Raw genomic sequence first — 27,619 nt, 5'->3', positions numbered from 1 at the left:
GCGGGAGACCGTTTCTGACAGACGGCAGTCCAGTCTCTTCTTGAAAGCCTCCAGGGATGAAGCTCCCACAACTTCCAAAGGCAACTTTTGTCCCATGGGTTGATTGCTCTCACTGTCAGAAAATTCCTCCTTATTTCCAGGTTGAATCTCTCCTTGGTCAGTTTCCATCCGTGATTCCTGGCTGAAAATTTCAGAATTTATTTAACGCATATTTAAAACTCCGGGCTCGCTTGAAACAAAATAACCACATAAAACAGATATAACAGCAGATCATCCATTCCCCCAAAGAGGCACCTACAGAAGCAACCACCAGAGCGCCTGTCCCGTTCTCTACCACCAGGGGCGGAAGAGAGCCGAGGCGACGCTCTCCTCGCTCGCGGGGAATCCCACTGCTCCCATTTTCTACCACTAGGAGCGGAAGAGAGTCGACGAGGCGCTCTAGCCGTTGGTCGGAAATCCCACTGGTCCTGTTTTCTACCACTTAGGAGCGGAAGAGAGTCGACTCGACGCTCTAGGCGTTGGTCGGAAATCCCACTGGTCCTGTTTTCTATAACTAGGAGCGGAAGAGAGCCGACGCGACGCTCTAGCCGCTCGCCGGGAATCTCTACTGGGGATCTACTTCCGGGTGGGCCTTTCTGGTCGCAGTTACGAGCGGTGGCAGAAGAGCCTCGGTTGAGGTGAGACCGCTTTCTCGGGCTGGAGAGGCCGCTGGAGGCCGGTAGAGTGGCCTCGAGATGCGCTGGGCTCGGCTGGCCCTCTGACGGGGGGGGGGTGTCCTCTGACCATGTGCAGAGGGTGTTTCCCAGCGGGAAGCGCTAAAGGGAGAATCGCTGCGGCGAACTCGGCCAAGTTATCAGTTTCGTAGACAACCAATTTGGTGTAATAGTGAAGACCGGGAGTTCTAGTCCCGCCTTAGGCATATACGGTAAAGCCAATTGGGTGGCTTTGGGCCAATCACCAGGAGACTGGGAGTTCTAGTCCCGCCTTAGGCATATAAGGCCAATTGGATGACTGGGCCAATCACCGGGAGACTGGGAGTTCTAGTACCACCTTAGGCATATAAAGCCAATTGGGTGGCTTTGGGCCAATCACCAGGAGACTGGGAGTTCTATTCCCGCCTTAGGCATATAAGGCCAATTGGATGACTGGGCCAATCACCGGGAGACTGGGAGTTCTAGTACCACCTTAGGCGTATAAAGCCAATTGGATGACTGGGCCAATCACCGACTGGGCCAATCACCGGGAGACTGGGAGTTCTAGTCCCGCCTTAGGCGTATAAAGCCAACTGGGTGACTTTGGGCCAATCACCGGGAGACTGGGAATTCTAGTCCCGCCTTAGGCGTATAAAGCCAATTGGGTGACTGGCCCAATCACCGGGAGACTGGGAGTTCTAGTCCCGCCTTAGGCGTATAAAGCCAATTGGGTGACTGGCCCAATCACCGGGAGACTGGGAGTTCTAGTCCCGCCTTAGGCGTATAAAGCCAATTGGGTGACTGGGCCAATCACTGGGAGACTGGGAGTTCTAGTACCACCTTAGGCATATAAAGCCAACTGGGTGACTTTGGCCAATCACCAGGAGACTGGGAGTTCTAGTCCCACCTTAGGCGTATAAAGCCTATTGGGTGGCTTTGGGCCAATCACCAGGAGACTGGGAGTCCTAGTCCCGCCTTGGGTTTATAGAGCCAGTTGGGTGGCTTTGGATCACCAGGAGACGATGAGTTCTAGTTCCATTTTAGGCATGAAAGCTGACTGGGTGACTTTGGGCCGATCTCATCCTCTTTATTTCTTGTTTTCTTTACAATTTTTTACTTCTATAAAAAGTCTGACACCCAAAAGGCGGCTTAAAAGAAAAAAGAATCTAAACCTCAGAACAACTTGGCTCGATTGCTCCTCCGCCCACTGGTTCCCGCCTTCTCCTCCTCCTTCCCCCCCCCCCCGCGAGGGAACCCCGAGGTCATGTCCTCCGAATCCAGCAAGAAGCGGAAGCCCAAGGTCATTCGCATGGATGGCGGGCCGCAGGAAGGCAAGCGGAGCAGATCGGACGTGGATCAGGTAAAGCGTGCAGGAGGCGTCCTTGCAAAAAAAAACACCTGGCGGGTTTTTTGGGGGTGGAGGAATCTGTTGCTGAACCTTTTTTTGGGGGGGGTGTTCAAAAGAAAATAAGACCCTGTTTTATTTTGGGGGGAAACACGGTAGAACAGTGACGGTTAATCTTTTTCTTAATGGCGTGCCACAATTGGGTGCGTGGGCCCACACCAAGTCAATCCTCCCCGCCCACCTGCGCATGCGCTACGACCCCTCCCCAGGCTCCGGAGGCTTCCCTGATGCCTGCGCAGTGCGAAAAATGGCCGCCAACGAGCCAACCAGAAGTCCCCTCCCAGCCCTCCGGAAGGACGAAAATCGGCTGGCCAGCGCGGCATGCGCGGTGGAGAGCTGATAGCTGGCGTGCCCCCTGCAGCTCGTGATCACGGCGGTAGAACGATGCCGTAAGAACGGACCGAGGCATTTTCCTCTGCGGCTGTTGCGTCGAAGTGACAACCGCCTGCCGAGGTCAGCGCCCCTCACCCCTTCCCTCCTCCGTTCCTCTCCGTAGGATGCCAGGTACTACAGCGAGGAGGCCGAGGTGGAACTGCGAGACCCCAGCCGAGATTACGAACTGTACAAGCAGACGTGCCAAGATCTCCAGAGGCTGATGGCGGAGATCCAGGAACTGAAGAGCAAAAGGACATAAGGATAGCGTAAGTCACTCCGGGTGTCATCAAACAGCCGCCACCACCCCAGGAAATACGGGGTAGTCCTCGGCGTACGGTCACAACTGAGCCCGAGGTTTATGTTGCATAGCGAGTTCAGTCTTCGCGTGGCCCTCGCTACGAATCTTTCTGGCCGCAGCGAGTTAAGTGAATCAACGCAGTCGATAAGTTGGGAACAGGGGGGTGAAAAGTGTTTCCATCTGGCTCCCCCCCCCCTCCTTTGCTCATCCGAACGGCTGGAAGAAAGGGAATCGCGCGACCTCGGGAACCCAGCAACGGTCGTAAATATGAACCAGGCACCGGGATTTTGATCCCACAGTCCCGGGGAAGCCACAAAAGGTCGCAACGGTGAAAAATGGTCATAAGTCTCTTTTTCCAGTGCCATCGGAGCTTTGAACGGTCGTTCAATGGACTGTTATAAATTCAAGGACCACCTATGAGAATTTTTGGCAAAAATCAAAGTTCTCTGCTCTCCTCTCTCTCCTCCCTTACCTCCTCCCTCTTCTCTCCGTCTCTCTTTCCACCCTCGCTCTTCTCTCCCTTTTCTTCCTTCCTTCTCTTCCTCCCTCTCACTCCTCCCTCTCTCTTTCCTCCCTCTTTTCCTTCTTTACCTCCTTTTCTCTCCTCCCTCTCTCTTCCCTCCCTCTTCTCCCTCTTTCTCCCTCTCCTTCTCCCTCTCTCTTTCCTCCCTCCCTCTTCTCCCTCTCCCCTCTCTTTCCTTTCTTCCTCTTTCCCTCCCTCTCACTCCTCCGTCTCTCTTTTCCTCCCTCTTCTCCCTCTTTACCTCCTTTTCTCTCCTCCCTCTCTCTTCCTCCCTCTTCCTCCTTCTCTCCCTCTCTCCTCCCTCTCTCTTTCCTCCCTCCCTCTTCTCTCTCCCCTCTCTTTCCTTCCTCCCTCTTTACCTCCCTCTCACTCCTCCCTCTCTCTTTCCTCCCTCGTTCTTCTCCCTCTTTACCTCCTTTTCTCTCCTCCCTCTCTCTCTTCTCCCTCCCCCTTCTCCCTCCTTCCCTCCCTCTCTCTCCCTCTCTCTTTCCTCCCCTCCTTATCTATCTCTTTCATTCTCCCTCTTTCTTTCCTCCCTCCGTCTCTCCTCTCTCTCTCTCTCCTTCCTCCCTTGCTCTTCTCTCTCCTCCCTCTCTTTCCTCCCTCCTTACCCCCTCCCCTTCTCCCTCTCTCCTTCCTTTCTCTCTCTCCTCCCTCCCTCTCTCTCACACACAAACACACCCAGTTGACACTTAAGGGGTCTCAGTATTTTGCATTCTGGATGGGGAACCATATTCCCATTGGAGCAATCCAGTTTCGAACGCACTCCAACCACCCAAACAATCCCCGTCACCTTTCTCTCTCTCTCCCTCTTTCTCTCTCTCTCTCCCTCCCTCCCTCTCCCCCTCTCCCTCCCCATCCCCGTCTCTCTCCCATACTCTCTCTTTCTCTCTCTCTCTGTCCCTCTCCGTTTGTCCGTAGGGTACCCTGAGCTTCCGAAATCCACGCAACAGGATCTGGTGAATAAACCCACGCCCCGTTCTGTTTTCCAGGCCGCGGGAGATCGAAGAGCGACGGATCCAGAGCTGCGTCCACTTCATGACGCTGAAGAAGCTCAACCGCCTGGCTCACATTCGGCTGAAGAAGGGGAGGGACCAGACTCACGAGGTGCGGCCAAGTCTAGGAGAAGACGCAGGGAAGGGTGGAATAAACCACCCTGGGACTGCGGGAGGGGTGGCAACCTGGGCCTTGTGCCAGTAGCTGGATGGTGCCTGCGTATGTGGGCACATGCCCAGCCCTCTCGTGCAGGCATCATCACACTGGTGCCGCCTCCCTCATCCGAGCATGCCCATGCTCCTCCCACCAAACCATCCCTTCTGTAAAGGTCGGAATAATGGGAGAAAAAAAACTGGGGCAAGTTACCAAAACAATAGAATTAAAAGAGAGAAGAAGATTGGGAAGAAAAATGTAGAAATGATAAAGACAAAGAAAAAATTAGGTGAATGGATGGAAAGAAGAGAGAGCCGAGGTGGCGCAGTGGTTAAATGCAGCACTGCAGGCTACTTCAGCTGACCGCAGTTCTGCAGTTCGGCTGTTCAAATCTCACCGGCTCAGGGTTGACTCAGCCTTCCATCCTTCCGAGGTGGGTGAAATGAGGACCCGGATTGTTGTTGGGGGCGATATGCTGACTCTGTAAACCGCTTAGAGAGGGCTGAAAGCCCCACGAAGCGGTATATAAGTCTAACTGCTATTGCTATTGCTATAAAAGAGGGGAAATTTCTGAGAGAGAAAGAGAAAACGGTTAGGAAAGGAGGAAGAGGATTTACTAGTAGAATAAAATGAAATATAATTAACATTGTCAATGGTACATAGTTAATACGATGTCAGGGAAATAGATTTAATACTATTAATTGTGGATAATTTAACGAAGGGGAAATGTTTCATTGTGCAAAATTAAACGTGAGGCTATGCGTTATCTATAGTAAAACAGAAAAATAGACGGAAATGAAAAGGTTAACATTTGGTTAACCCGGAGGGGCAAATGGGGGTATTTATGTTTATCGATTGGAGAAGACACTAAATTTAAATTGGAAAATAGGGAAGGGAAATAAGATGGCTGGAATTGGAAATGGAAATACGATGTCGAATGAACTATGCATAAGAGAAGACATCAAAGATTAGATTTTAAAGTAACATGATTGCACTTGTATACTGTTGCTCTTTAATTTTAGTGTAAAAATAGGACAAGCTGAATATATTGATAGATAGTAGAAATACACCGAAGGGAGGAGTAGAGGGAAAGAAGAAAGAGGGGGAGAGAGGGTGGGAGAGAGGATTGGAGGGAGGAGGAGAAGGAAGGGAGGGAGTGTATTGGGAGAGAGGAGTGATAGAGGGGGAGGGGAAGTAGGGTAGAAGGGAATGTTGGAAGGAAGAACGAAAGTTGGAGGGGGGCGAAAGAAAGGGTGTATGGTGGGTCGAAGTGGTATATTGGGTTTGTATTTTGGGGGGTATTGTTGACAAGAGGGCGGGCTGTGTTTATTGTTCAATGTTATATGCCCCGTTTATGCACAGTATATATGTGACTATACGAAATGAAATGGAAATAAAACATATTTACACCAAGGAAAAGAAAAAAAAGAGAAGACGTCAAAGAGACGAAGGGCCCTTCGTTTAAAATATGCAATAAAAATAAAAACCTTTCTAAAAAACAAACAAACCATCCCTTCTGCCCCCCCCTCCCTCCCACCTCTCTGGGCCAGCACCTAAGAGGTCAGAGAAAGCCTCTTCTTGGCTCCCCCTAACGTGGCGACTTCGGCCTCTCTTTCTGTTGTGGATGCAGGCGAAACAGAAAGTCGATGCTTATCATCTCCAGCTCCAAAACTTGCTCTACGAAGTGATGCATTTGCAGAAGGAGATCACCAAGTGTTTGGAGTTCAAGTAAGTCCGCCAGGGGGTGGAAGGCGACAGGGTGGACGGTTTTAAGGTTGAAGATAAAAAGAGCCGCCAGTGATTAGAATGCGGTATTGCAGGGCGGCTTCTGCTGCCGGCTGCCACCACGTTGGCAGTTTCGATCCTGACCGGCTCAAGGTTGACTCAGCCTTCTGTCCTTCCGAAGTGGGTCAAATGAGGACCCAGATTGTTGGGGGCAAAAGGCTGACTCTGTAAACCGCTTAGAGAGGGCTGTAAAAGCACTATAAAGCGGTATATGTCTAAGTGCTATTGCTACTGTTATTGTCCCTTCCTTCCTTCCTTCCTTCCTTCCTTCCTTCCTGTACAATGGTTAGAATGCAGTATTGAAAACTAACTCTGCTCAAAGGTTGACTCAGCCTTCCGTCTTCCGATGTGGGTCAAATGAGGACCCAGATTATTTGGGGGCAAAAGGCTGACTTTGTAAACCACTTAGGGCTGTAAAACACTATGAAGTGGTATATAAGTCTAAATGTTATTCCTTTCGTAATGGATGGACATGTACAGGTGGGTGGGTGGGTGGGTGGACGGATACATGGATATCCACTCACCCACCCACGGTTCTCGGGCAGCACTGTTTTAATCCTTTCCAGTATCTCTTGGGGAGGGAAACGCAGGATTTTTTTTAAAGCCAGCCGTCTCCTTTCTGCCCCTTGGCACAGATCTAAGCACGAGGAGATCGAACTGGTGAGCGTGGACGAGTTTTATAAAGAAGCCCCTCCAGATATCAGCAAATCGGACATTACCCTCGGCGACCCACACGAGCAGACCCTCTCCCGCCTCGACTGGGAACTGGAGCAGCGCAAACGGTGAGTAGGGCAGCCCCCCCACCCCCGGCAAGAAGGAAGCAGGGCCTTTTCTGTGGCGGCTCCCGCCCTCCGGAACCCCCTAATGGGCGTGTGTCGTACTGGGGAGGGCTGGTGGATGAAGAGACGATCCCACTTCCACTCTGCTGCAGGTTGCTCCTTCCTCAGCTGCCTTTTAATGTCCTTTTCATGGTGATAACTTTACTGTTTCAACGTTTTATATTGTGTTCTTCATTTTCTGTAATAAGCCACCTAGGGACACTTGATACAATATCATACAATAGCAGAGTTGGAAAGGACCTTGGAGGTCTTCTAGTCCAACCCCCTGCCTAGACAGGAAACCCTATACCGTTTCAGACAAATGGTTATCCAACATCATCTTAAAAACTTCCAGTGTTGGAGCATTTACAACTTCTGGAGGCAACTTCTGTTCCACTGATTAATTGTTCTCACTGTCAGGAAATTTCTCCCTAATTCTAAGTTGCTTATCCCCTTGATTACAATACAATACAATACAATAGCAGAGTTGGAAGGGACCTTGGAGGTCTTCTAGTCCAACCCCCTGCCCAGGCAGGAAACCATATACCATTTCAGACAAATGGTTATCCAACATCTTCTTAAAGACTTCCAGTGTTGGGGCATTCACAACTTCTGGAGGCAACTTCTGTTCCACTGATTAATTGTTCTAACTGTCAGGAAATTTCTCCTCAGTTCTAAGTTGCTTATCCCCTTGATTACAATACAATACAATACAATACAATACAATACAATACAATACAATACAATAGCAGAGTTGGAAGGGACCTTGGAGGTCTTCTAGTCCAACCCCCTGCCCAGGCAGGAAACCCTACACCATTTCAGACAAATGGCTATCCAACATCTTCTTAAAGACTTCCAGTGTTGGGGCATTCACAACTTCTGAAGGCAAGTTGTTCCACTGATTAATTGTTCTCACTGTCAGGAAATTTCTCCTCAGTTCTAAGTTGCTTCTCTCCTTGATTAGTTTCCACCCATTGCTTCTTGTTCTACCCTCAGATGCTTTGGAGAATAATTTGACTCCCTCTTCTTTGGGGCAGCCCCTGAGATATTGGAAGACTGCTATCATGTCTCCCCTGGTCCTTCTTTTCATTCAACTAGACCTACCCAGTTCCTGCAACCGTTCTTCGTAGGTTTTAGCCTCCAGTCCCCTCATCCTCTTTGTTGCTCTTCTCTGCACCCTTTCTAGAGTCTCCACATCTTTTCTACATCGTGACGAACAAAACTGAACGCAGGACCCTTGATGTTAATTCTGTTTATAACCGTCATAAACTGTGTGTCTCTTTTTTTTTACGCAGGCTGGCAGAGAAGTACGAAGAAAGTTTAGCCAACAAAGAGAAGATCCTGAAAGAGATAGAAGTGAAGAAGGAATACCTGAGCAATCTCCAGCCTCGGCTGAACAGCATCATGCAGGTATGGTCCTTTATCCAACAAGCCTTTAGATCATCCTGTTGATTCTGGATCGGTTATTTGCATCCCTGTCGCATAACTTGGCTTGGTTTGTGCCCTGACCCAGCTGCCCAAACACAACAGATCCTCTGAAGTTAAATCAGTGATTCCTTTATTAGGAGCCTCGGCAAAAAAGTATCTGTCTCACCGCAGGCTAACAAGTCCGGCCGGCAGGGAGATTAATAGTTGTCTGCCACACCTATTCCGCCCCCTGCCTTTTATCCCCAGAGCTAGCGTGGGGCTTTGCTAGCAGCAGTGGCTCTTCCATCCCAAGGACCGGCCGATAGATTTCCACTGCTCTCCTCTCCTCTGCCACATCTATTTATCTCCACTTCCTGCCTTTTATCTCCAGAGCTAGGGTGGGGCTTGGTTAGCAATGGTAGCTCTTCCATCCCAAGAACCGGCCCATAGATTTCCACTGCTCTCCTCTCCTCTCTGCCTCATCTATTTAGCTCCACTTTTATCCCTAGAGCTAGGGTGGGGCTGTGCTAGCAGCAGTGGCTCTTCCGTCCCAAGAACCGGCCCATAGATTTCCACTGCTCTCCTCTCCTCTGCCACACCTATTTATCTCCACTTCCTGCCTTTTATCTCCAGAGTGAGGGTGGGGCTTCGTTTGTAGCAGTGATACTTTTGTCCCAAGGACCAGCCCATAGATTTCCACTGCTCTCCTCTCCTCTGCCTTCTACGCATCCGCGCACCAGGCACTGGACCCAACTGTTCCTCCTCTTCCTCATCAGCCACCTCCACACCTGGGGGCTGTTGACTCTCCACCTGAGGGCAGAAGGAAAACCGAGGCTCCGCCCACCCTCTCTCTCCCCCTCTCCCTCCCTGTCTCTCCCTCTCCCTCTCTCTCTCTCTCTCTCTCTCTCTCTCTCTCTCTCTCTCTCTCTCTCTCTCTCTCTCCCAGTTCCATCCCACCTCAGAGCTCATAGGTTGCCTTGATGCTGACTCTGACACCTTTCCTCCTCCTCTGATTCGGCTGCTGGAGGGGCCAGTGGGCCACAACAAGTTTGTTTTGAGCTTATGGCAGGTGGGAAACTGGACCGTTCTAGTTTAGTACAGGGTGGGCAACTTGGAAACTTCCCCATGAATTCCCCATGCCACCTGCGACTCAACTTGTATAAAATAGTTGATTTGCCCTCCCTTTTCACTTTTTATTTTTTATTTTCCAACCACTCCCTACTGATAACCCCTGCAAGCTGACCTTTTTTTTTTCTTTTTTCTTTTTTCCCTTCCTGTTTTTTCCTCCCAGGCCTCTCTTCCAGTCCAGGAATACTTTGCCATGCCTTTCGACCAAGTTCACAAACAATACGAAACAGCCAGGCATCTCCCACCCCCGCTCTACGTCCTCTTTGTCCAAGCCAGCGCCTACGGCCAGGCCTGTGGTGAGTAGTCCAGAGTTGGCCAGCTTTGAAAGTTCCCTATCCCCTTCCATCCCCCCATCCCTCACTGAAGGAAACGCAGGCTCCGATCGCTCTTTGCAGCTCTGGCTGAAGGCCAAAGCTCAAATGGAGGTGCTGCCACTGCATGGGGCCACCTGGTTAACTTCCGTTTCTTCTCCAGGATTCCTAGGCTGGGTGCCTGCAGCTTTCTAGGTTAGGTATTAGGTTACGTCGAGGACTCTGTGTGGGTGTGTGGGTGTGTGTGTGTGATGGGAGAAAGAGATGTTAGACAATATGAGAGATGATTGGTAGAAGATATATAATGGATTAATAGATAAATAGATTAGATACATAAGATAGATGGTTGGTAGGTAGGTAGGTAGGTAGGTAGGTAGGTAGGTAGGTAGGTAGGTAGGTAGGTAGGAGATAGGATGGATGGATAGCTAGACAGACGTAGCTAGATAACATAGATGGATGGATGAGAGAGAGATGATAGGTAGGTAGATGACAGACTGGATGGATGGACAGATTGATGGATTAGATATAAAGCTAGATAGATGATATAAAAATGGATGGAGGGATGGATGGCTGGATAGATAGATGAGATAGATAGATAGATAGATAGATAGATAGATAGATAGATAGATAGATAGATAGATGATAGATAGATAGATGATAGATAGATAGATAGATAGATAGATAGATAGATAGATAGATAGATAGATAGATAGATAGATAGGAAGATAGGAAGATAGAGATAGATAATATAGAGATAGATAGATAATGATAGAGAATGATACAGATAGATATAGATGATAGATAGATAGATAGATAGATAGATAGATAGATAGATAGATAGATATAGATGATAGATAGATGAGAGATGAGATAGATATAGATGATTGATAGATAGATATAGATGATTGATTAGATATAGATTAGATAGATAAGATAGATAATAGAGATAGATAGATGAGAGATGAGATAGATAGATGAGGTAGATAGATAGATAGATAGATGTTGATAGATAATTAGATAGATGTTGATAGATAGATAGATGATTGATAGATAGATAGATAGATAGATAGATAGATAGATAGATAGATAGAAGATAGATAGAAGATAGATAGATAGATAGATAGATAGATAGATAGATAGATAGATAGATAGATAGATGAGAGATGAGGTAGGTAGGTAGGTAGGTAGGTAGATAGATGAGAGAGAGAGAGAGAGATAATGATAGAGATAGATAGATGAGAGATGAGGTAGATAGGTAGGTAGATAGATAGATAGATAGATAGATAGATAGATAGATAGATAGATAGATAGATAGATGATAGATAGAAGATAGATAGATGAGAGATGAGGTAGGTAGGTAGGTAGGTAGATAGATAGATAGATAGATAGATAGATAGATAGATAGATGATAGATAGAAGATAGATAGATAGATAGATAGATAGATAGATAGATAGATAGATAGATAGATAGATAGATAGATGAGAGATGAGGTAGATAGGTAGGTAGGTAGGTAGGTAGGTAGGTAGATAGATAGATAGATAGATAGATAGATAGATAGATAGATAGATAGATAGATGATAGATAGATAGATAGATAGATAGATAGATAGATAGATAGATAGATAGATAGATAGATAGATGAGAGATGAGGTAGATAGGTAGGTAGGTAGGTAGGTAGGTAGGTAGGTAGATAGATAGATAGATAGATAGATAGATAGATAGATAGATAGATAGATAGATAGATAGATAGATAGATAGATAGATGATAGATGAGATAGATAGATAGGATGGACAGACAGACGTAGCTAGATAATGTGGATGAATGAGAGAGGTGATAGGTAGGTAGGTAGATGACTGGATGGATGGATGGACGGACGGATGGACAGATAGATGAATTAGATATAAAGCTAGATAGATGGATATAAAAATGAATGGATAGTAGATGGATGGATGGCAGACTGGATGGATGGATGGATAGATAGATTAGATAGATAGATAGATAGATAGATAGATAGATAGATAGATAGATAGATAGATAGATTAGATAGACAGATATAGATAACATGTCTGTATGTATGTTATATATATGTACACTTTTGAGAGCAGGCAACAATGTGTGTCCGCAGTAAAAAAAAAAAAAAACCACGACTATGAAGTTCCTCTGAATAATGCAGATTGACCAATCGATTCTCCCGCGTTGCATCTTCAGCTGCCGATGGAAAAGGGAGCGTTAGGGACAGGTGTAGGAGAGGCCCAGGGAGAGCCATTGAACAGCCTGGGCTGCACAGACCAACTCGTGGCCCAACGGTTTCCCCCTTTCAGAAGGGGGGCAGGTTAAACCTTCCCAGGGTCTTTGCAAGAAAGAGGATCACAGGCGTTTTTCTCTTCCCCCAGATAAGAAGCTGGCGGTGGCGATCGAAGGAAACGTGGACGAAGCCAAAGCCCTTTGCAAACCTCCGGAAGACTCCCAGGGTAAGTGCCGGCGTTGCTGGTTCTGAGGGTACCGGCTAGAGGTACCCTTATTCCAGCTAGTCCCCAACTTAAAACCATTCGTTTAGTAACCGTTGAAAGTCACACCGGCCGTTTTTCACTCTTACCGTCCGTTCCATCATCCCCGTGGTCCAAATTCAGATGCTCGGCAACTGGCTCATATTTATGACAGTCGCTGTCCCAGCCCTGTGACTGACTTAACAACAGCAGTGGTTCGCTGAACGACTGTGGCAAGGAAGGTTGTAAAGTGGGGCAAATTGACAGATGTTTCACTTAGCAGAGTCATAGGGCTCAATTATGATCGTAAGCTGAGGGCTACCTGTATCCTTGCAGATAAGCACCTTGGCAGATCAGCCAAATCCAGTTTTGGGGTGGGTATTTTCACCCCTAAAATTCTCGGCTTACAAGCAATTACAGTAATTCAAAATAGCTATTATCCAAGCCCAGCAGAAATAGAAATAGCAATAGAATAGAAATAGAAATAATAGAAATAGCAATAGAATAGCAATAGAATAGCAATAGAATAGAAATAGAATAGAAATAGAATAGAAATAGAATAGAAATAGAATAGAAATAGAATAGAAATAGAATAGAAATAGAATAGAAATAGAATAGAAATAGAATAGAAATAGAATAGAAATAGAATAGAAATAGAATAGAAATAGAATAGAAATAGAATAGAAATAGAATAGAAATAGAATAGAAATAATGAAATAGAATAGAATAACAGACTTGGAAGGGACCTTGGAGGTCTTCTAGTCCAACCCCCTATCTAGGCAGGAAAGCCTATACCGTTTCAGACAAATGGCTATTCAACATCTTCTTAAAAACTTCCGGTGTTGGAGCATTCACAACTTCTGGAGGCAAATTGTTCCATTGATTAATTGTTCTAACTGTCAGGAAATTTCTCCTTAGTTTTAAATTTGCTTCTCTCCTTGATTAGTTTCCACCCATTGCTTCTTGTCCTGCCCTCAGGTGCCTTGGAGAATAGCTTGACTCCCTCTTCTTTGGGGCAGCCCCTCAAATACTGGAACACTGCTACCATGTCACCCCCAGGTCTTCTTTTCATCAAACTAGACATCCCCAGTTCCAGCAACTGTTCTTCATGTGTTTTATCCTCCGGTCCCCTAATCCTCTTCGTTGCCCTTCTCTGCACTCTTTCTAGAGTCTCCACATCTTTTTTACATCGTGACTGGCAAACCACACAGGCTTTTGAGATGTTGAATCTGCCAAGTTTTTCTCTTCTAATGTTTTGTTTTGTATTCCCAGATGACGAGAGCGATTCCGACGTCGAGGAGGAGCAGACTACGGTGAGGATTGGTGATGGCTGGGGGCCAAAGCTGAGAACACGAGGGTTGCCAACAACTCCTGCCTGAACCTCTTAACATATTCCTGTTTGGGGGGGTGTCCCTTTCAATTAACCCATGGAAGCCAAAAAATCATAGATTGGTAGCGCTGGAAGGAATCTTAGAGGACATCTAGTCCAACCCTAAACTCTGTGCAGGATGTGCTACAGTATCTCTGCTTATGCGATTAAACACGTTTTGGTTTTCTTTCTCCCCCACTGCAGAAACGCCGGCGGCCAACTTTGGGGGTGCAGCTGGATGACAAGCGGAAAGAGATGTTGAAGAAGCACCCTCTGTCCGTCACCATCAACCTGAAGTGCAAAGGTAGGAAAACCAAAGGATTTATCGGTTTTTATTGCCACTTTGTGGTCCCAATCTGGGAGTTGAGTTGATTTGGGTTGGGTTGAGTTGAGTTGAGTAGGGTGGAATTGAACTGAAAAGTCAGGTTGAGTTAAATTGAGTTGGGCTGAGTTGAGTTGAGAAGTTGAGTTAGGTTGGGTTGGGTTAAGACGTTGAATTGAGTTTAGTTGGACTGGGCTAGGTTAGGTTGTGTTAAGTTGGGTTGGGTTCAGTTGAGTTGGGTTGAGAAGTTGAGTTAGGTTGGGTTGAATTAAGCTGTGTTGGGTTGGGTTGAGTTAAGTTGGGTTGAGTTGGGTTGAGTTAAGTTGGGTTGAGTTGTTGGGTTGAGTTATTGGATTACAAGGCAGTTCGTTTCTAGTTTCACTCCAGTAATAAAAGCAGCATTCATCATCAAGGGCCACCAGAGTATGGCTAACAAAGTCAAGTTGGCAGCTGCAATGGATTTTGGGAATTTAGATTGTACCATCATGGCTACCATCTTCATGTGTTTGACCATACTACAGGACCCTTAATATTAGAAAGCATGGACTCGCTTCCTCTCCATTTGTTTGATCATTTCCTTGGCTTTCATACTCTAATCTCAAACAATATAATGATGTCCATGTGGGCTGCAATAGGGTAGATCAGGGTGGTCTCCAAATTTGGCCACTGTAAGACTTGTGGACTTCAACTCCCAGAATTCCTCAAAGGACTGACATTTTCCTTCCTGGAGTCTCTTCCTTTAGCAATGAGGATGTGTGCTGGGACTCCACTCTGGAGAACTGAAACACGCAAGCAGACAAACACGCCCACACACCCACACCCTTTCTGTGCTTGGGAGAGTGACCCCGGCTGTGTGTCCTTGCAGATGGCAGTTTGCTGTTCCTGACCTTTTACTACTTGATGAACCTCAACGTCCTGACCGTCAAGGCCAAGATGACCGCAGCCACGGAGATGACCGTGCCCATCAGCACTGGGTGAGCTGTCACGGGGGAATCTGCTGAGAAACTCAAGGTGGCTAGAAGACAACATGGGAGGAGAGAGCAGGATAGCTGTTGAATCGTTGTGGCTACCAGCTTTTCATGTCAAAAGACGCCACTTCTCACGTGGTGTCCTTCAGAACCCCTGGTAGGCTGGGCACGCTGCGGATGCCCTGCGCAGGCTCTGCCACCCATCCGGCCTTGGCAGGCTCCTAGCAATAGCAGGGAAACGTTTCATGGCCGCCGCACAGCTCGGTAACTTCTCCGTGGCCTCCAGAGTCCCTACACTGTGTAGCGTGCAGGCGTGGCTTCCGGCACAGGACATGGCCGCACTGCCCAGCTGGTGGTTCCCGGTGTGGCGGGCAGGCGGTGACACGCGGGCCAGCTGGTAGGTCCTGGTGCGGTATGGTCCCCGTCCGAATGGCAGCCCCCACGACCTAAGAGACTGTCCCAAATGAAATCAGAGTCCAAGGCAAAGGATTCCTCAAAGTTCCAGTTTATTAAGAGAGCCATGTTGGCAGATCTGGGGAAACCCAAATCTGAAAGCTTCCCGGTTTTCCCCACCCAGTTGAAAGTTCAAGATCCTGTCCCCCACACCCACAAGTCCATCCCATGGTCCAATCTCCCACTGCCATGCTGGCAGCTTCCACCCATCCAGTTCCGGTCAGGTGCAGAGACAAAGATGACCTTAGCTTTCTAAGAAGAATGTTGTTATGGCTACATATCACCCAACTCCATATAATTTCCCCCTTCCACTTTCCCACAGTAGAAAGTGTGGCAGGCCTGAAACCTGAAAGGTGGCTAGCAGGTGTGACAGGCTGACATGTGTCCCTTCTGCCCGGATTTGGGGTGTGAAACTCTGCTGATGACTCAGGTGTCAACTGACAAAGGATTTCTAGTTTGCACTCGAATTGCCATGAGCCGCAAGGGGGGGAAGCACATTCCAGGCATACATTCTTCCAGGGTTGGATCTCAGATTGCCAAAGTTGGCTTGTGAGGCATGGATTTCTATAGCCCGCCTTGTTGGAGAATGTGATTTATGACACAGACTGAGAGGAGGGGGAAAGAGGGTCAAAGTTGAGCTGTAAATGACAGAGGGAAGAAAGGTAGGGAGGAGGAGAAAGGGAGAAGAGGCAAGAATAAATATGGTGTATAGAGAGAAGAGCCAATGATAGTCTTTGGGGGTTGATGGCAAGATGAATTGACATAATATTGAATAATGCAAAATAGTGTTGGTTATGTAATGGTACACATGTGGTTATTTGTATGAAAATAAAAAACTTTAATTTTTAAAGTTGAGCCATAAATTATGTGCTGCAGAGTTGACTTCCCTCGAGTAGATGCCGACATGCTGCTCTTAATAAATACCGTATTTTTCAGAGTATAAGATGCACCTTTCCTCCTCAAATAAGAGGGTGAAAATCTGGGTGCATCTTATACACTGAATACAGCATTTTTTGGCCTCCAGAAACCCCTCTCCCTTCGCAATAATGGCCGTGCATTGCCTTTAGGAGGCTTCCAGAGTGCTCCTGGGGGCTGGGGAGGGCTGAAATGAGCGAAAAATGGGCCGTTTTGGGGGAGGCAGCCCCCAGGAGCACTCTACAAGCCTCCTAAAGGCTATGCATGCCCCCTTTTTTTTGATGAAGGAGGTCTGCAGAGTGCAAAACCTTTTTTTAAAAATTGGTGCGTCTTATACTCTGAAAAATACGGTAACTGATTTTCTCTTGAAACTTGGCTTGAAACCCATGAGTTAATTAGGGCATCTGTCGGAACCTAGACAGCAGGAAGGCTTCCCTGCTCCCTCAGTTCAGGCAGAATTTGAACTGACGGGCAGCCGCAGAGTCACCCCGAGTTTGACTGACCCCTTTTCTTCCCCCTCCTGGATTTTTTTCCCTAGGGACCTGCTGTGCCCCGATTCTCTTCTGAGCTGCCTCTATCCTGGGGACCACGGAAAGAGGACTCCAAACCCCGCCAACCAGTTCCAGTTCGACAAAGTGGGGTAAGCCAGTAGGGAGGGATGGGGCTGCCCGTATTACCCCAATGGGGCAGATAGTCCTGGATATTTTACATCCATTTGTCTAGGGACAGCCGCACGCTTAAAAATGAGCCGTGTCTGTTTTCACACTTACGACCGTGGCCCTATCCCCACGGCTATGTGGGTTCAAAATTCAGTCGCGGGGCAACTGATTGCTGTTTATGACGGTTGCAGTGTACCATGGGTCCTGTGATTCCCCCTTTGCAACTTTCTGGCAAGTCAAGTCACCGGGGAAGCCCGATTCACTTAACAACCGTGGCAGGAAAGGTCGTAAAACGGCACAAAACTCAACAACTATCTGGCTTAGCACAGAACGTTGGGCTCAGTGGTGATCGTAAATCAAGGACTTCCTGTATGGGCAAACTCGCCAAGATGGCTACCACAGTGCGATGGAAACTACCGTATTTTTCGGACTATAAGACGCACGGGTGTATAAGATGCACCAAGATTTCAAAGAGGTAAGTAAGAAAAAAATGTTTTTGTCCTCCCCGGCTCCGAGAAGCACTCTGCAGACTTCAGCAGGGCTGGGGGAAGACAAAAACGCCCCCATTTTTGCAGGAAAATGAGTATAAGCTGCGTCTTATACTACGAAAAATACGATATCTCTTTTTTAAATGTATGACATATCTTAACTTTCTTTTAAAAATATGCATTGCAGTCTTCTGATTGTTGATTGTCCTCATCCCTTCTTCTCTTCCCCTTTCCAGCATCCTGACCCTGAACGACTACGTGCCTGAACTGGGCCATCCATACGTATGGGTGCAAAAACTGGGGGGTTTGCACTTCCCCAAGGACCAACCCCAGGTAGGTGTGGACAGATGCCTCCCAAAAGCTCTTTTCCGAACTTCAGTGGTTCCTTTTTAATCCGCACACAAGGCCAAGATCAATTGATGCTGTTCCGACCGAGGCTTCCCAAGAGCCTGAAGCCAACTCCTGGTCCCGACAAAAACGCCTTTGATTAATTGGCTGTGAATTCTGCTCATTCACCTCCAGTAAAGTCTTTCAAGGGAGGATTTATGGTCATGGACCTTATCTGGCTTGGAGAGCTGCCAGGCCGATCTCTGCAGACCTTGGCAAGGAGTCTCGGAGAGTCACGAACCAATGAAGCAAACTAATTGTCTCCTGCAAACTCCACTCCCCTTTCGCTCCTCTTTTATTTCCTCTGGGAGGGGCCATTCATTGTCCACCTGTGGCCTTACTCCCAAGTCAACCCCTGTTCTTTAGCTCTTCCCTTCGTCTGGCAACTCTGTGCATGGGCACACTGGGAACAGGCTCCAGCTGTTCTGCCTCACTGATGTCCGACTCTGAAGGCAGCTGATAACTGTCGGACGTCCCTGGCCCCCTCTCTGCCTCTGACACAGAGCCCTCATCCGAGCCTTCCCCAGACTCCAGGACTGGCCCAGGTTCCTCCCCAACCCTCCTCACTGTCCGAATCTGCTGCCAGCTTTGCTGGTCGCTGGCGGGCCACAACAGATGCCATCAACAAAAGGGCAGGTGTGTGTGTTGTGTTTTGTGCATACATTTGTGCCCAAGTGATTGATGTGAAATCTGTGCAGAGGAGCCACTGAAATCTTCCAAGTCAAGTTGGACTCACAATGGCTTCTCATTCAAATATTAACCAGGTCTGATCCTGATCAGCCAAGGGATCTCCTGTACAGATGTCCCTGATTTAACAATAGTTAGTTTAGTGACCGTTCAAAGCTACCACAGCACTGAAAAAGGTGTCTTATGACCATTTTCCACACTTACGACCATTGCGGCATCCCCGTGATTCAAATCCAGACCCTTGGCAACCGGTTCAGATTTATGACCTTTGCTGTTTCCCAGCATCACGTGATAAAACTTTGGAGACCTGACGAGCAAGATTCAGTTAACAACCGGGCTATTCACTTAACGAACCGCAATGATTCACTTAACAACGCGGGCAGGAGAAGTCGTAAAAAGGGGGCAAAACTAGCCTTCTGATCTTAACTTCAGCTTCCCTTGGCTTTGCTGGACCGCGGTAAACAAGGCCTTCGCTGAATGAGGACCTCCTGTAAGGGTGTTTTATCTTGTCATACAGAATCCTGTGGTCGCTGATAACTCACTGAGTGCTAGCCACATGGAGAGGACCATGAAACTGCTCAAAACGAGGTTGGAGTCGCGCCTGGCCCTTCACAAGCAGTTTGCTTCCCTCGGTGAGTCCTTGGCACCGTCCCGTTCTCTTAGCAAAGGGGGGGGGGAATTGTATGCTCCCCATATAGGACATTTGCTGGGGAATTCTGGGAGTTGAAATCCACAGGTCTATGCTCCCCGTATAGGCCATTTGTCCAGGGTGCAATAAAAGTCTCGGGCCTAGAAGGTTGGATTAGAAGACCTCTAAGGTCCCTTCCCGCCCAGTAAAGGAATCAATAAAATAACGCAGGGGTCTCCAACCTGGCAACTTTGAAACTTGTGGACTTCAACTCCCAGAATTCCTGGGAGGCTGGCTGAGGAATTCTGGGAGTTGAAGTTCAGAAGTCTTAAAAGTTGCCGAGTTTGGAGACCTATATAAAAATGAAGTCCTTTCTCTTTTTATAGTTCTCTGTCCATTAACCGGGTGCACCTCTGTTCAATGCCCCAATTATCTTCGCTGGCACTTCTTTTTATTCTCTCCCCCCCCCCCCCCCCAGTTGCTGAAAAATGTGAGAAATGGCCTACTCTGGCTGTCAGGTTTCCGAAAAGATGCCCTAAATAACTCATGAGTCTCGAGTCAAGTTTCAAAAGGAAACCAGTAATTTGTAATTGTAATTTAATAAATTTATATGCCGCCCAATCCCGTAGGACTCTGGGCGGCTTACGAAGTACAAGACTAAAAGGATAAAAAGTTAAAAATAGGGAAAAAGAAAACAGATTTAAAAGCAACGGACCAATGCAGGAAGGCCAGCTGAGGAATTCTTGGAGTTGAAGTCCCCAAGTCTTTACATTACTCTTGGTGTAGAAAAGCAGGATGGTCCTCGGGGACTAAAGAAGGAAGCTTCTATTTGGTCCTTTTGCAAGAATTGTCTTCTAGGAGGGGCCCCTTATCTCCTTATCTTGTTGCCTCCAGAACATGGCATTCTGCCCGTCTCCCCTGAGTCTCAGCATCTCTTCCCGCCAAGATTATGTCGCATTTGGTGAAGTGGATATCCCTCACATACGAAGATTACATGGTAAGTAGCTTCCTTTAGAAGTAGCCTTTTCTTCCGCGGGAAAAATAGACAAGTACAAATCGCCCTCAACTTGACGACCACAACGGAACCCCAAAATTTATGCTAAGCGAGACATTGGCGAAGGGAGCCCCTCCTCAGAGCCTTCCCCAGCCTCCAGGACTGGCCCAGGTTCCTCCCCAACCTCCTCACTCTCCGAATCTGCTGCCAGCTCCGCAGGCCACCAGCAAACCAGAACATTCTGCTTTTCCTCCCTCTAGGAACTGCCTTACACTAAAGACGTGGTTGAGTCTGGTTTGGCTGAAGATACTCACCTCTACTACTTGGCACTGATCGAGAGAGGCACAGGTGAGTTTGCGTCTTTTCTCCTGTGGGTTTCTCTCCCCCCCAACTGAGAGGTTGAGGAGATGCCTAGTGGTTGTTACTTCGGGGAAGAGAAAAACAGAACATTTCTTCCCCGGTGCAGCAAAGGAAGATATGCCACAAAACATGTCTGCTAAAGGGGGAGTGGGGTGCAGTGGTTGGGTCCTCTGGAGACCCCGATCTTCAGCAATCGAACTTGGGGTCCCCAGTTCGATCCTTATGAAACCGAAACTGGATTCTGTAATGGGCTGTGAGAAGCAACTTGGGAGGAAGAAGGGAAAGACACAGGAGAGACAACAGAGGAGCAAAAAACGAAGCCGGCAGTAGAGTCAAACAGTGAGGAGGTTGGGAAGGAACATGGGCCAGTCCTGGAGTCTGGGGAAGGCTCGGACAAGGGCTCTGCATCGGAGGCAGAGAGGGGGCCAGGGCCATCTGGGAGTTATGTGCTGCCTCTGGAGTCTGACATCAGCAAGGCAGAGGAACAGGGGGAGCCTGTTTCCAGTGTGTGCATGCACAGAGCTGCCAGAAGGCAAGAACTGTTAAGACAAAAGGAACGACTCGGGAGTAAGGCTTGGAGATGACTGGCCCCTCCCATAAGGCATAAAAGAGGAGCAAATGGATGTGAGCCTTTGCAGGAAGCAACTTGGTTCTTTGTGGTCAGTTTAAACTCTGAAACTCCGTTTTGACTCTGTGCTCCACGTGGCCTTGCAAAACCAATTGGCAATTCGGTCTCTGGCAGCGTTTCAAGGGAGATAAAGGCGGGTGCTTATCAGTCTTATCCCAAAAGACTTTGGCAGACTTCTGTCGGACTCTTTACAAAATGTTTGTGACTCATTACGGGCTGTGAATGAACACAACTCACAGCCGCTGAAATAAAAATAGGGTTTGGGGGTCTAAGCCTGTGGTTTTTACTGTCTCAGGAAGCCTGGGTTAGAATACCACCTGTACTTCATTTAGACACCCCACAGCCCATTTTCCAGCTGTCTTAAGACTGGGGGCTCCCCCCCCCTGCATCGAAAAGTGCCGGAAATTCACCAGCGCCTTCTGCTAAAATACAATCATCACTCCCTTCTACATCTGCAGGGGACCCCCTGACAAGGGAAATTCTGCAGAAGGAATTAATCGATGCGTTAAAAAATCATGCTGTTACGATAGAAACAAAACTTAAGGAAGAGATTTAGGGCATCTTTTCGGAAACTTGACAGACAGATTAGGCCATTTCTCACAAACAGATGTCTGAAAAACTTATGACATGTAACCAAATGATTAGAAGGGACTTGGTGACGGCTCTGAATTCAATAGTTGGTTATGCACAGGCCCTTGAAGAAAAGTTAGAAGAACTTAGTGACGCTAATACGAACTTGGCAACGGTCCAGCAAAAGGTTAGCGATGCAGACAATGAAATCATAATGCTACAGTATAGGCAAATGGAATTGGCTTTAAGGATAAGGGGCCTCCCTGAAAATACACAAGAGAACCTGAAAAAGACTCTCTGAAGCCTTCGATCTGATGGCGGGAAGGTCAGGAGGGAATCTTGACTGGCAAATCGAAAAGGTTTATTGCGTTAATTCCTCGCTGGCAAAACAAAAACATTTACCAAGAGATATAGTGGTCTATTTCGCCACTAGAGATGTGAGAAATGCGATATTACAGGAATCCTACAAAAATAAGCTTCAAATCCGGGGTCGGGAGGTGACTGTCTTGAAGGAGATACCACCTAAAATGCTGAGATCTAGACTATGCCTTTCTAGTGGAAGAGCTCAAAAATCGCCAGATACAGTTTAGATGGGACACACCAACCGGCATCGCATTTAGCTATCTTGGAAAAAGACATCACCTCAATACAGTATGGAAAGCTCAAGATTTCTACACCAACGTACTGAAGGGTGGACAACCCTCTTCCTCTAGATCTAGACAAAGAGAGCAAGAAGGATATGATGGAAAGCAAGCCACTCAAGTTTTAACAAGGGGGGATCAACTTGTTCTTTCAGAGGTACAAGAAGCTAAAGAACAAAGACAAGACCGCGTGGTTACCAGACGAATGGAACAGGAATTAAGAAATCAACGTACACAAGCCACCGTTCAGGAGCATACAGGTGTTACATCAGAAACAGTGGGAGGAGCTAGGCCAAAGGTTAAATTTCAAGAGGTTCAGATGGCTGTTAAAAAGTTTCAGGGGGCTAATGATGGTAACTAAATCTCTAATATGGAATGTTTAAGCGATTGGATTATTTAGCAGGAAATGGAGTGCTCAGTATTGAAGGGTTTGATTTGGTATATGGCTGCTTGTTTGCTGTATAATAAAGAGGTGGATGAGAACTTTAAAGGTCATGCTTTGGGGAATGCCTTGCTACGGGTTGGGAAAAAAACATTAATATTAATTACATGGTAGATTTATAAAAAGGTTAAGGTATTCTGGACAAAAATATGATGGATTATGTAAAATGCTCTCTCTCTCAAAAAAACCACCTATTCTCTGTTATGTATAATCACTGACTGTACAGTAGTAGAGATTAACTTGACTTTGCATTTGATAACTGCAGCTAGATTGTTGGTGGCGCAATACTGGAAGAAGGAAGATTTGTTTACTATCTAGAAATGGATATTGAATATCACAAACTTAGCAGAGATGGCTAAAATAGTTGCATATCTCAAGGATAATTTAAACGAGACTGGGAAAAATGGATTGACTATATTCAAAATAAATATGGGTCTAGGAAATTTCAGATAGTTTATGACTAAGATCAGAAACGATACAAATTGTTTATAGTTAGCCTAGCAAGGAGGAGCTAAGATCAATTCAAAGATGTTATTAACTTTCTACGTTTTCTCTTAAGTATATCTTAAACTGTTTTTGTTAAAGATTTATACCTTGTATTGGTTCTGGGAAGTCAGGTTGGGGGGGTTGGGGGGAGGGTGGGAGGGAGTGGAGTTTACTAAGTTGGAGGAGGGATGTTGGGATGATTATACATGTATACTGCTATTTTTTCTTTTTTATGTATATTGAAATGGAATTATAAATACCATTAACACAAAAGGGATTTTGCTCAGATGCTGAAACACGCCAAGTGAATTAGAGGAAGAGTGGGAAGTAGAGGAGAGAAGAAAGATAGGAAGAGAGGGATAGGAGAGAAGGTGAAGGGGGAAGATGAGGTGTATAAGGAGGAGTGGTAAGGGGAGAGAGGAGAAGGAGAAAGGAAGGGGAAGTAGAATAGAAAATGATGGAGGGAAGACAGGATGTAGAAGAGTCGGAAGTGGAGGAGAGAAGAAGATAGGAAGAGAGGGATAGGAGAGAGGGTGAAGGGGAAGATGAGGTGTATAAGGAGGAGTGTAAGGGGAGAGAGGAGAAGGAGAAAGGAAGGGGAAGTAGAGTAGTATGGAAGCGGAAATACACCAATGAGAGGAAGAGTGGGAAGCAGAAGGGAGAAGAAAGGTGGGAAGAGAGCGATAGGAGAGAGGGTAAGGGGGGAAGATGAGGAGGATGAGGATAAGGAGGAGTGGAATGTGTAGAGAGAGGAGAAGGAGAAAGGAAGGGGAAGTAGAGTAGGAGAGGAAGATGGAGGGAAGATAGGAAGTAAGAGAGAGGTAGAAGAAAGGTGTATGGAGAGTAGAAGAGCTAATAATGGGTGTTAATCTTTTTGGGGTGTTGAGGACAAGAGGAACTGATGTAATCATTATTTAATACTATATGATACTGGCTATGTATAGTATACATGTGATTGTATGTTATGGAAATGGAAATAAAAATATGTTTTTTTTAAAAAAAGACTGGGGGCTGAGCTGAGATTCCTGAGTGTACAGAGTTCCTGGGAGGTTGTGGGAGCACAACCTCTCTTAAAAAATTTCAACCCCCTCCAACAAATCTGCAGCCCCCCCCAAATTTCATTCTCGCCAACTTCAGCGAGAACACCAGCAGGGTCTCCTCTGAGCTTTGGGATAGCAGATACTTGTTGGTTTGTTTCTGCTGGAAAGTGTAGTTGCGTGTCAAAGAGGCATCCTTGCTAAACAGAGTTCTTGCTTCCATCTCGGCTGCAGCCAAGCTCCAGGCCTCCGTAGTGTTGAACCCCGGATATTCCTCCATCCCTCCCGTCTTCAGCCTGTGCTTGAACTGGAAAGGGGAGAAAACCAGCATGAATGATGACAACATTCGGGTAGGTCCGAGACGGGGGAACGGGGCTGGGGGATTCTGGGAATTGGAAGTCCACCCGGAAGTGGCCTAGGTTAAATGTATTTAATTATTCATGCATTAACAGCAAGCTAGAATTGTACTTGCACAACATTGGGAAAGGGAAGAGATCCCTGCCGATGAAAAGGTGATTAGGAAAATATTAGAACGTGCAGAAACGAACAGATAAATGCTGGCGATTAAGGAAAAAGAACTAACGGGAATATTATTTGATAATGGGAATTATTTTATCAATGGTTAGAGAATAAAAATGGAGGTTGAAAAAGAGTGTCAGACCTCCGAGCTATCTTCCGTGACCCGACAAATGCGCGCCGATAAAACCGTGTCGCTAAAACCGTGACATCATCAATGCGCTGACAACAGCGCGTCGACGGAAGCGTGATTTAAGTTAAGGTTAGGGTTAGCGTTAGGTTTAGGGTTAGGTTTAGGTTTACAGCCCGCTTCTGTCGGTGCACTGTTGTTGGCGCGATTCAGCGCTCATTCGTCGACGCGGTTTAGAACTTGCGGTTTTGTCACCGCAGTTTAGTCGGGCGCGGTTTTGTCGGTGAAACAACTTTTCTTCTTAGGTTTCAGGCCTGCCAAACATTCTACTGTGGGAAAATGGGAGGGGAGGGATTATTTGGAGTTGGGTGATGTGTAGCCATAACAACATTCTTCTTAGAAAGTCAAGGTCTCTGCACCTGACCGGAACTGGATGGGTGGAAGCTGCCAGCATGGCAGTGGGAGATTGGACCATGGGGTGGACTTGTTGGGTGTGGGGGCAAGATCTTGAACTTTTAACTGGGTGGGGAAAACCGGGAAGCTTTCAGATTCGGGTTTTCCCAAATGTGCCAACATGGCTCTCTTAATAAATTGAGGAATCCTTTCCCTCGGACTCTGATTTACTTTCGGATGCTATTAGGAACCCAAATCTGACCAAGAGTAGAAAATATGTTAAGATAGAGATGTAAACAATATGATCATTGTTAGTATCATGATGATGAGGATTATTATGCTTAATGTTGTTATTATAAAAGAGCCGAGGTGGCACAGTGGTTAAATGCAGCACTGCAGGCTACTGCTAGATCAGCAGGTCAGCGGTTCAAATCTCACCGGCTCAGGGTTGACTCAGCCTTCCATCCTTCCGAGGTGGGTAAAATGAGGACCCAGATTGTTGGGGGCAATATGCTGACTCTCTGTAAAACCGCTTAGAGAGGCCTGAAAGGCCTATGAAGCGGTATATAAGTCTACTGCTATTGCTACTTCAGCTGACTGTTATCTGCAGTTCAGCGGTTCAAATCTCACCGGCTCAAGGTTGACTCAGCCTTCCATCCTTCCGAGGTGGGTGAAATGAGGACCCAGACTGTGGGGGCGATATGCTGACTCTGTAAACCGCTTAGAGAGGGCTGAAAGCCCTATGAAGCGGTATATAAGTCTAACTGCTATTGCTGTATTCGCATTAGGAGATACGTTAGGAGGAAAAAATCAACAAGCTTCCTATGCTCAAGAAAAGATGGGATGTTCGTATTTTTTAAAAAAAAATTATATATATATATGCACGATTTTTTAGGCTATGGAGAGTGAGGTCAACGTCTGTTACAAAGAACTGTGCGGGCCAAAACCGGGCTACCAACTCCTCACCAACCAGTTGCAACGCCTTTGCGTCGTCCTGGATTTGTACCTGGAGACTGAGACACACGACAATAGCGTGGAAGGTCCCAAGGAATTTCCACAGGAGAAAATGTGCCTCCGTTTGGCCAGGTGAGCGAACAGGGGGGGGGCAGGGAGATCTGGCAGAAGGGCAATGGGGCAACTCGCCCTGGCTAATTCACCGCCAGATGATTCGACATGGGATAACTCAAGTGGAATGGCAGCTCAAAGAATTCTAACTTGGTTAAAAAAAAAGGAATAAAAGGAATCCCTGCAGATTTGACTCCCACTAGTCCCAGTCCTTCCCACCCAGAACGGGCAGAAAACGGAGCGCGCAGAGGCCGAAAACTGGGCATGCGGAGGCAGCAATAGGCCACGGCAATCCCTGCAGCCTGAAACAGCTGATCGTTGGGAAGCTGGTCCAACCGACAATCAGCTGTGCTTGTGCTAATCAGGCTGTGCTGAAATTGAAACGGAAACGGGCGGATTTGACTCCCACTAGTCCCAGTCCTTCCCACCCAGAACGGGCAGAAAACGGAGCGCCCAGAGGCCGAAAACTGGGCACGCGGAGGCGGCAATAGGCCACGGCAATCCTGCAGCCTGAAACAGCTGATCGTCGGGAAGCTGGTCCAACCGACAATCAGCTGTGCTTGTGCTAATCAGGCTGTGCTGAAATTGAAACGGAAACGGGCTGTTTGGTGCAAGGAGGCAAATTGCTGGGAGGCAAAGGCAGATTTTTTTCCCCTTGTTTTCCATTCCAAAAGCTAGGTGCGTCTTATACTTCGAAAAATACGGTACTTTCAAAGATGACATTAGTCATTTTACAAATGTAACTTCTTATATCCATGGACGGTTGGTGCACGAGGGCCATCCGGAGTGTTTATTCTTAGTGTCCCGTGACTTTTGAAAGCTCCCTTCTTCCATAGGGGACCCAGCCGGTTGAAACCCTTCAAATACAACTACTCCCAAGGATTCTTCAGCCATCGCTGAGCCCAGCCGCAGCCGCTGGGAGTCCTACTTAGGCCACCCTTCCCAAGCGAAGGGAATTGTTTTGGGTCTGGAGCTGATGCGTTTCTGATGGATTTCGGAACTTTTGTCCTGTTGAAGCCGCGCCAGAGAAGACAGCCAAGCGGTCATCATTCCTCCATCTCTTGTGGAAATCGTTCCGAAGGAATTAAAATTGAGTAAAGGGC

At 47.2% G+C, this 27,619-nt stretch overlaps 1 protein-coding gene across 1 annotated transcript; it reads left to right on the top strand.

The window, feature by feature from the left end:
• The first annotated feature begins 571 nt into the window (after nucleotides 1-571).
• THOC5 (THO complex subunit 5) lies at nucleotides 572-27,619 on the top strand. The gene is given in 21 exon segments (XM_087705605.1): nucleotides 572-677; nucleotides 1,822-2,052; nucleotides 2,594-2,742; nucleotides 4,286-4,400; nucleotides 6,073-6,170; nucleotides 6,863-7,009; nucleotides 8,341-8,455; nucleotides 9,744-9,876; nucleotides 12,286-12,363; nucleotides 13,651-13,691; nucleotides 13,952-14,051; nucleotides 14,935-15,043; nucleotides 16,944-17,045; nucleotides 17,789-17,885; nucleotides 19,144-19,258; nucleotides 20,149-20,193; nucleotides 20,196-20,251; nucleotides 20,509-20,596; nucleotides 24,647-24,762; nucleotides 26,347-26,537; nucleotides 27,353-27,619. Coding segments are annotated over 20 exon segments (2,055 nt in total). The 5' UTR covers nucleotides 572-677; nucleotides 1,822-1,956; the 3' UTR covers nucleotides 27,417-27,619.

This window comes from Thamnophis sirtalis, unplaced genomic scaffold (assembly GCF_051295495.1).
Source record: "Thamnophis sirtalis isolate CommonGarterSnake01/CBP01778 unplaced genomic scaffold, rThaSir2_p1.2 scaffold_2, whole genome shotgun sequence".
NCBI lineage: Eukaryota > Metazoa > Chordata > Lepidosauria > Squamata > Natricidae > Thamnophis > Thamnophis sirtalis.
The sequence above is the reverse complement of the archived record's forward strand: the minus strand, read 5'-3'. Positions and strand labels throughout refer to the sequence as shown.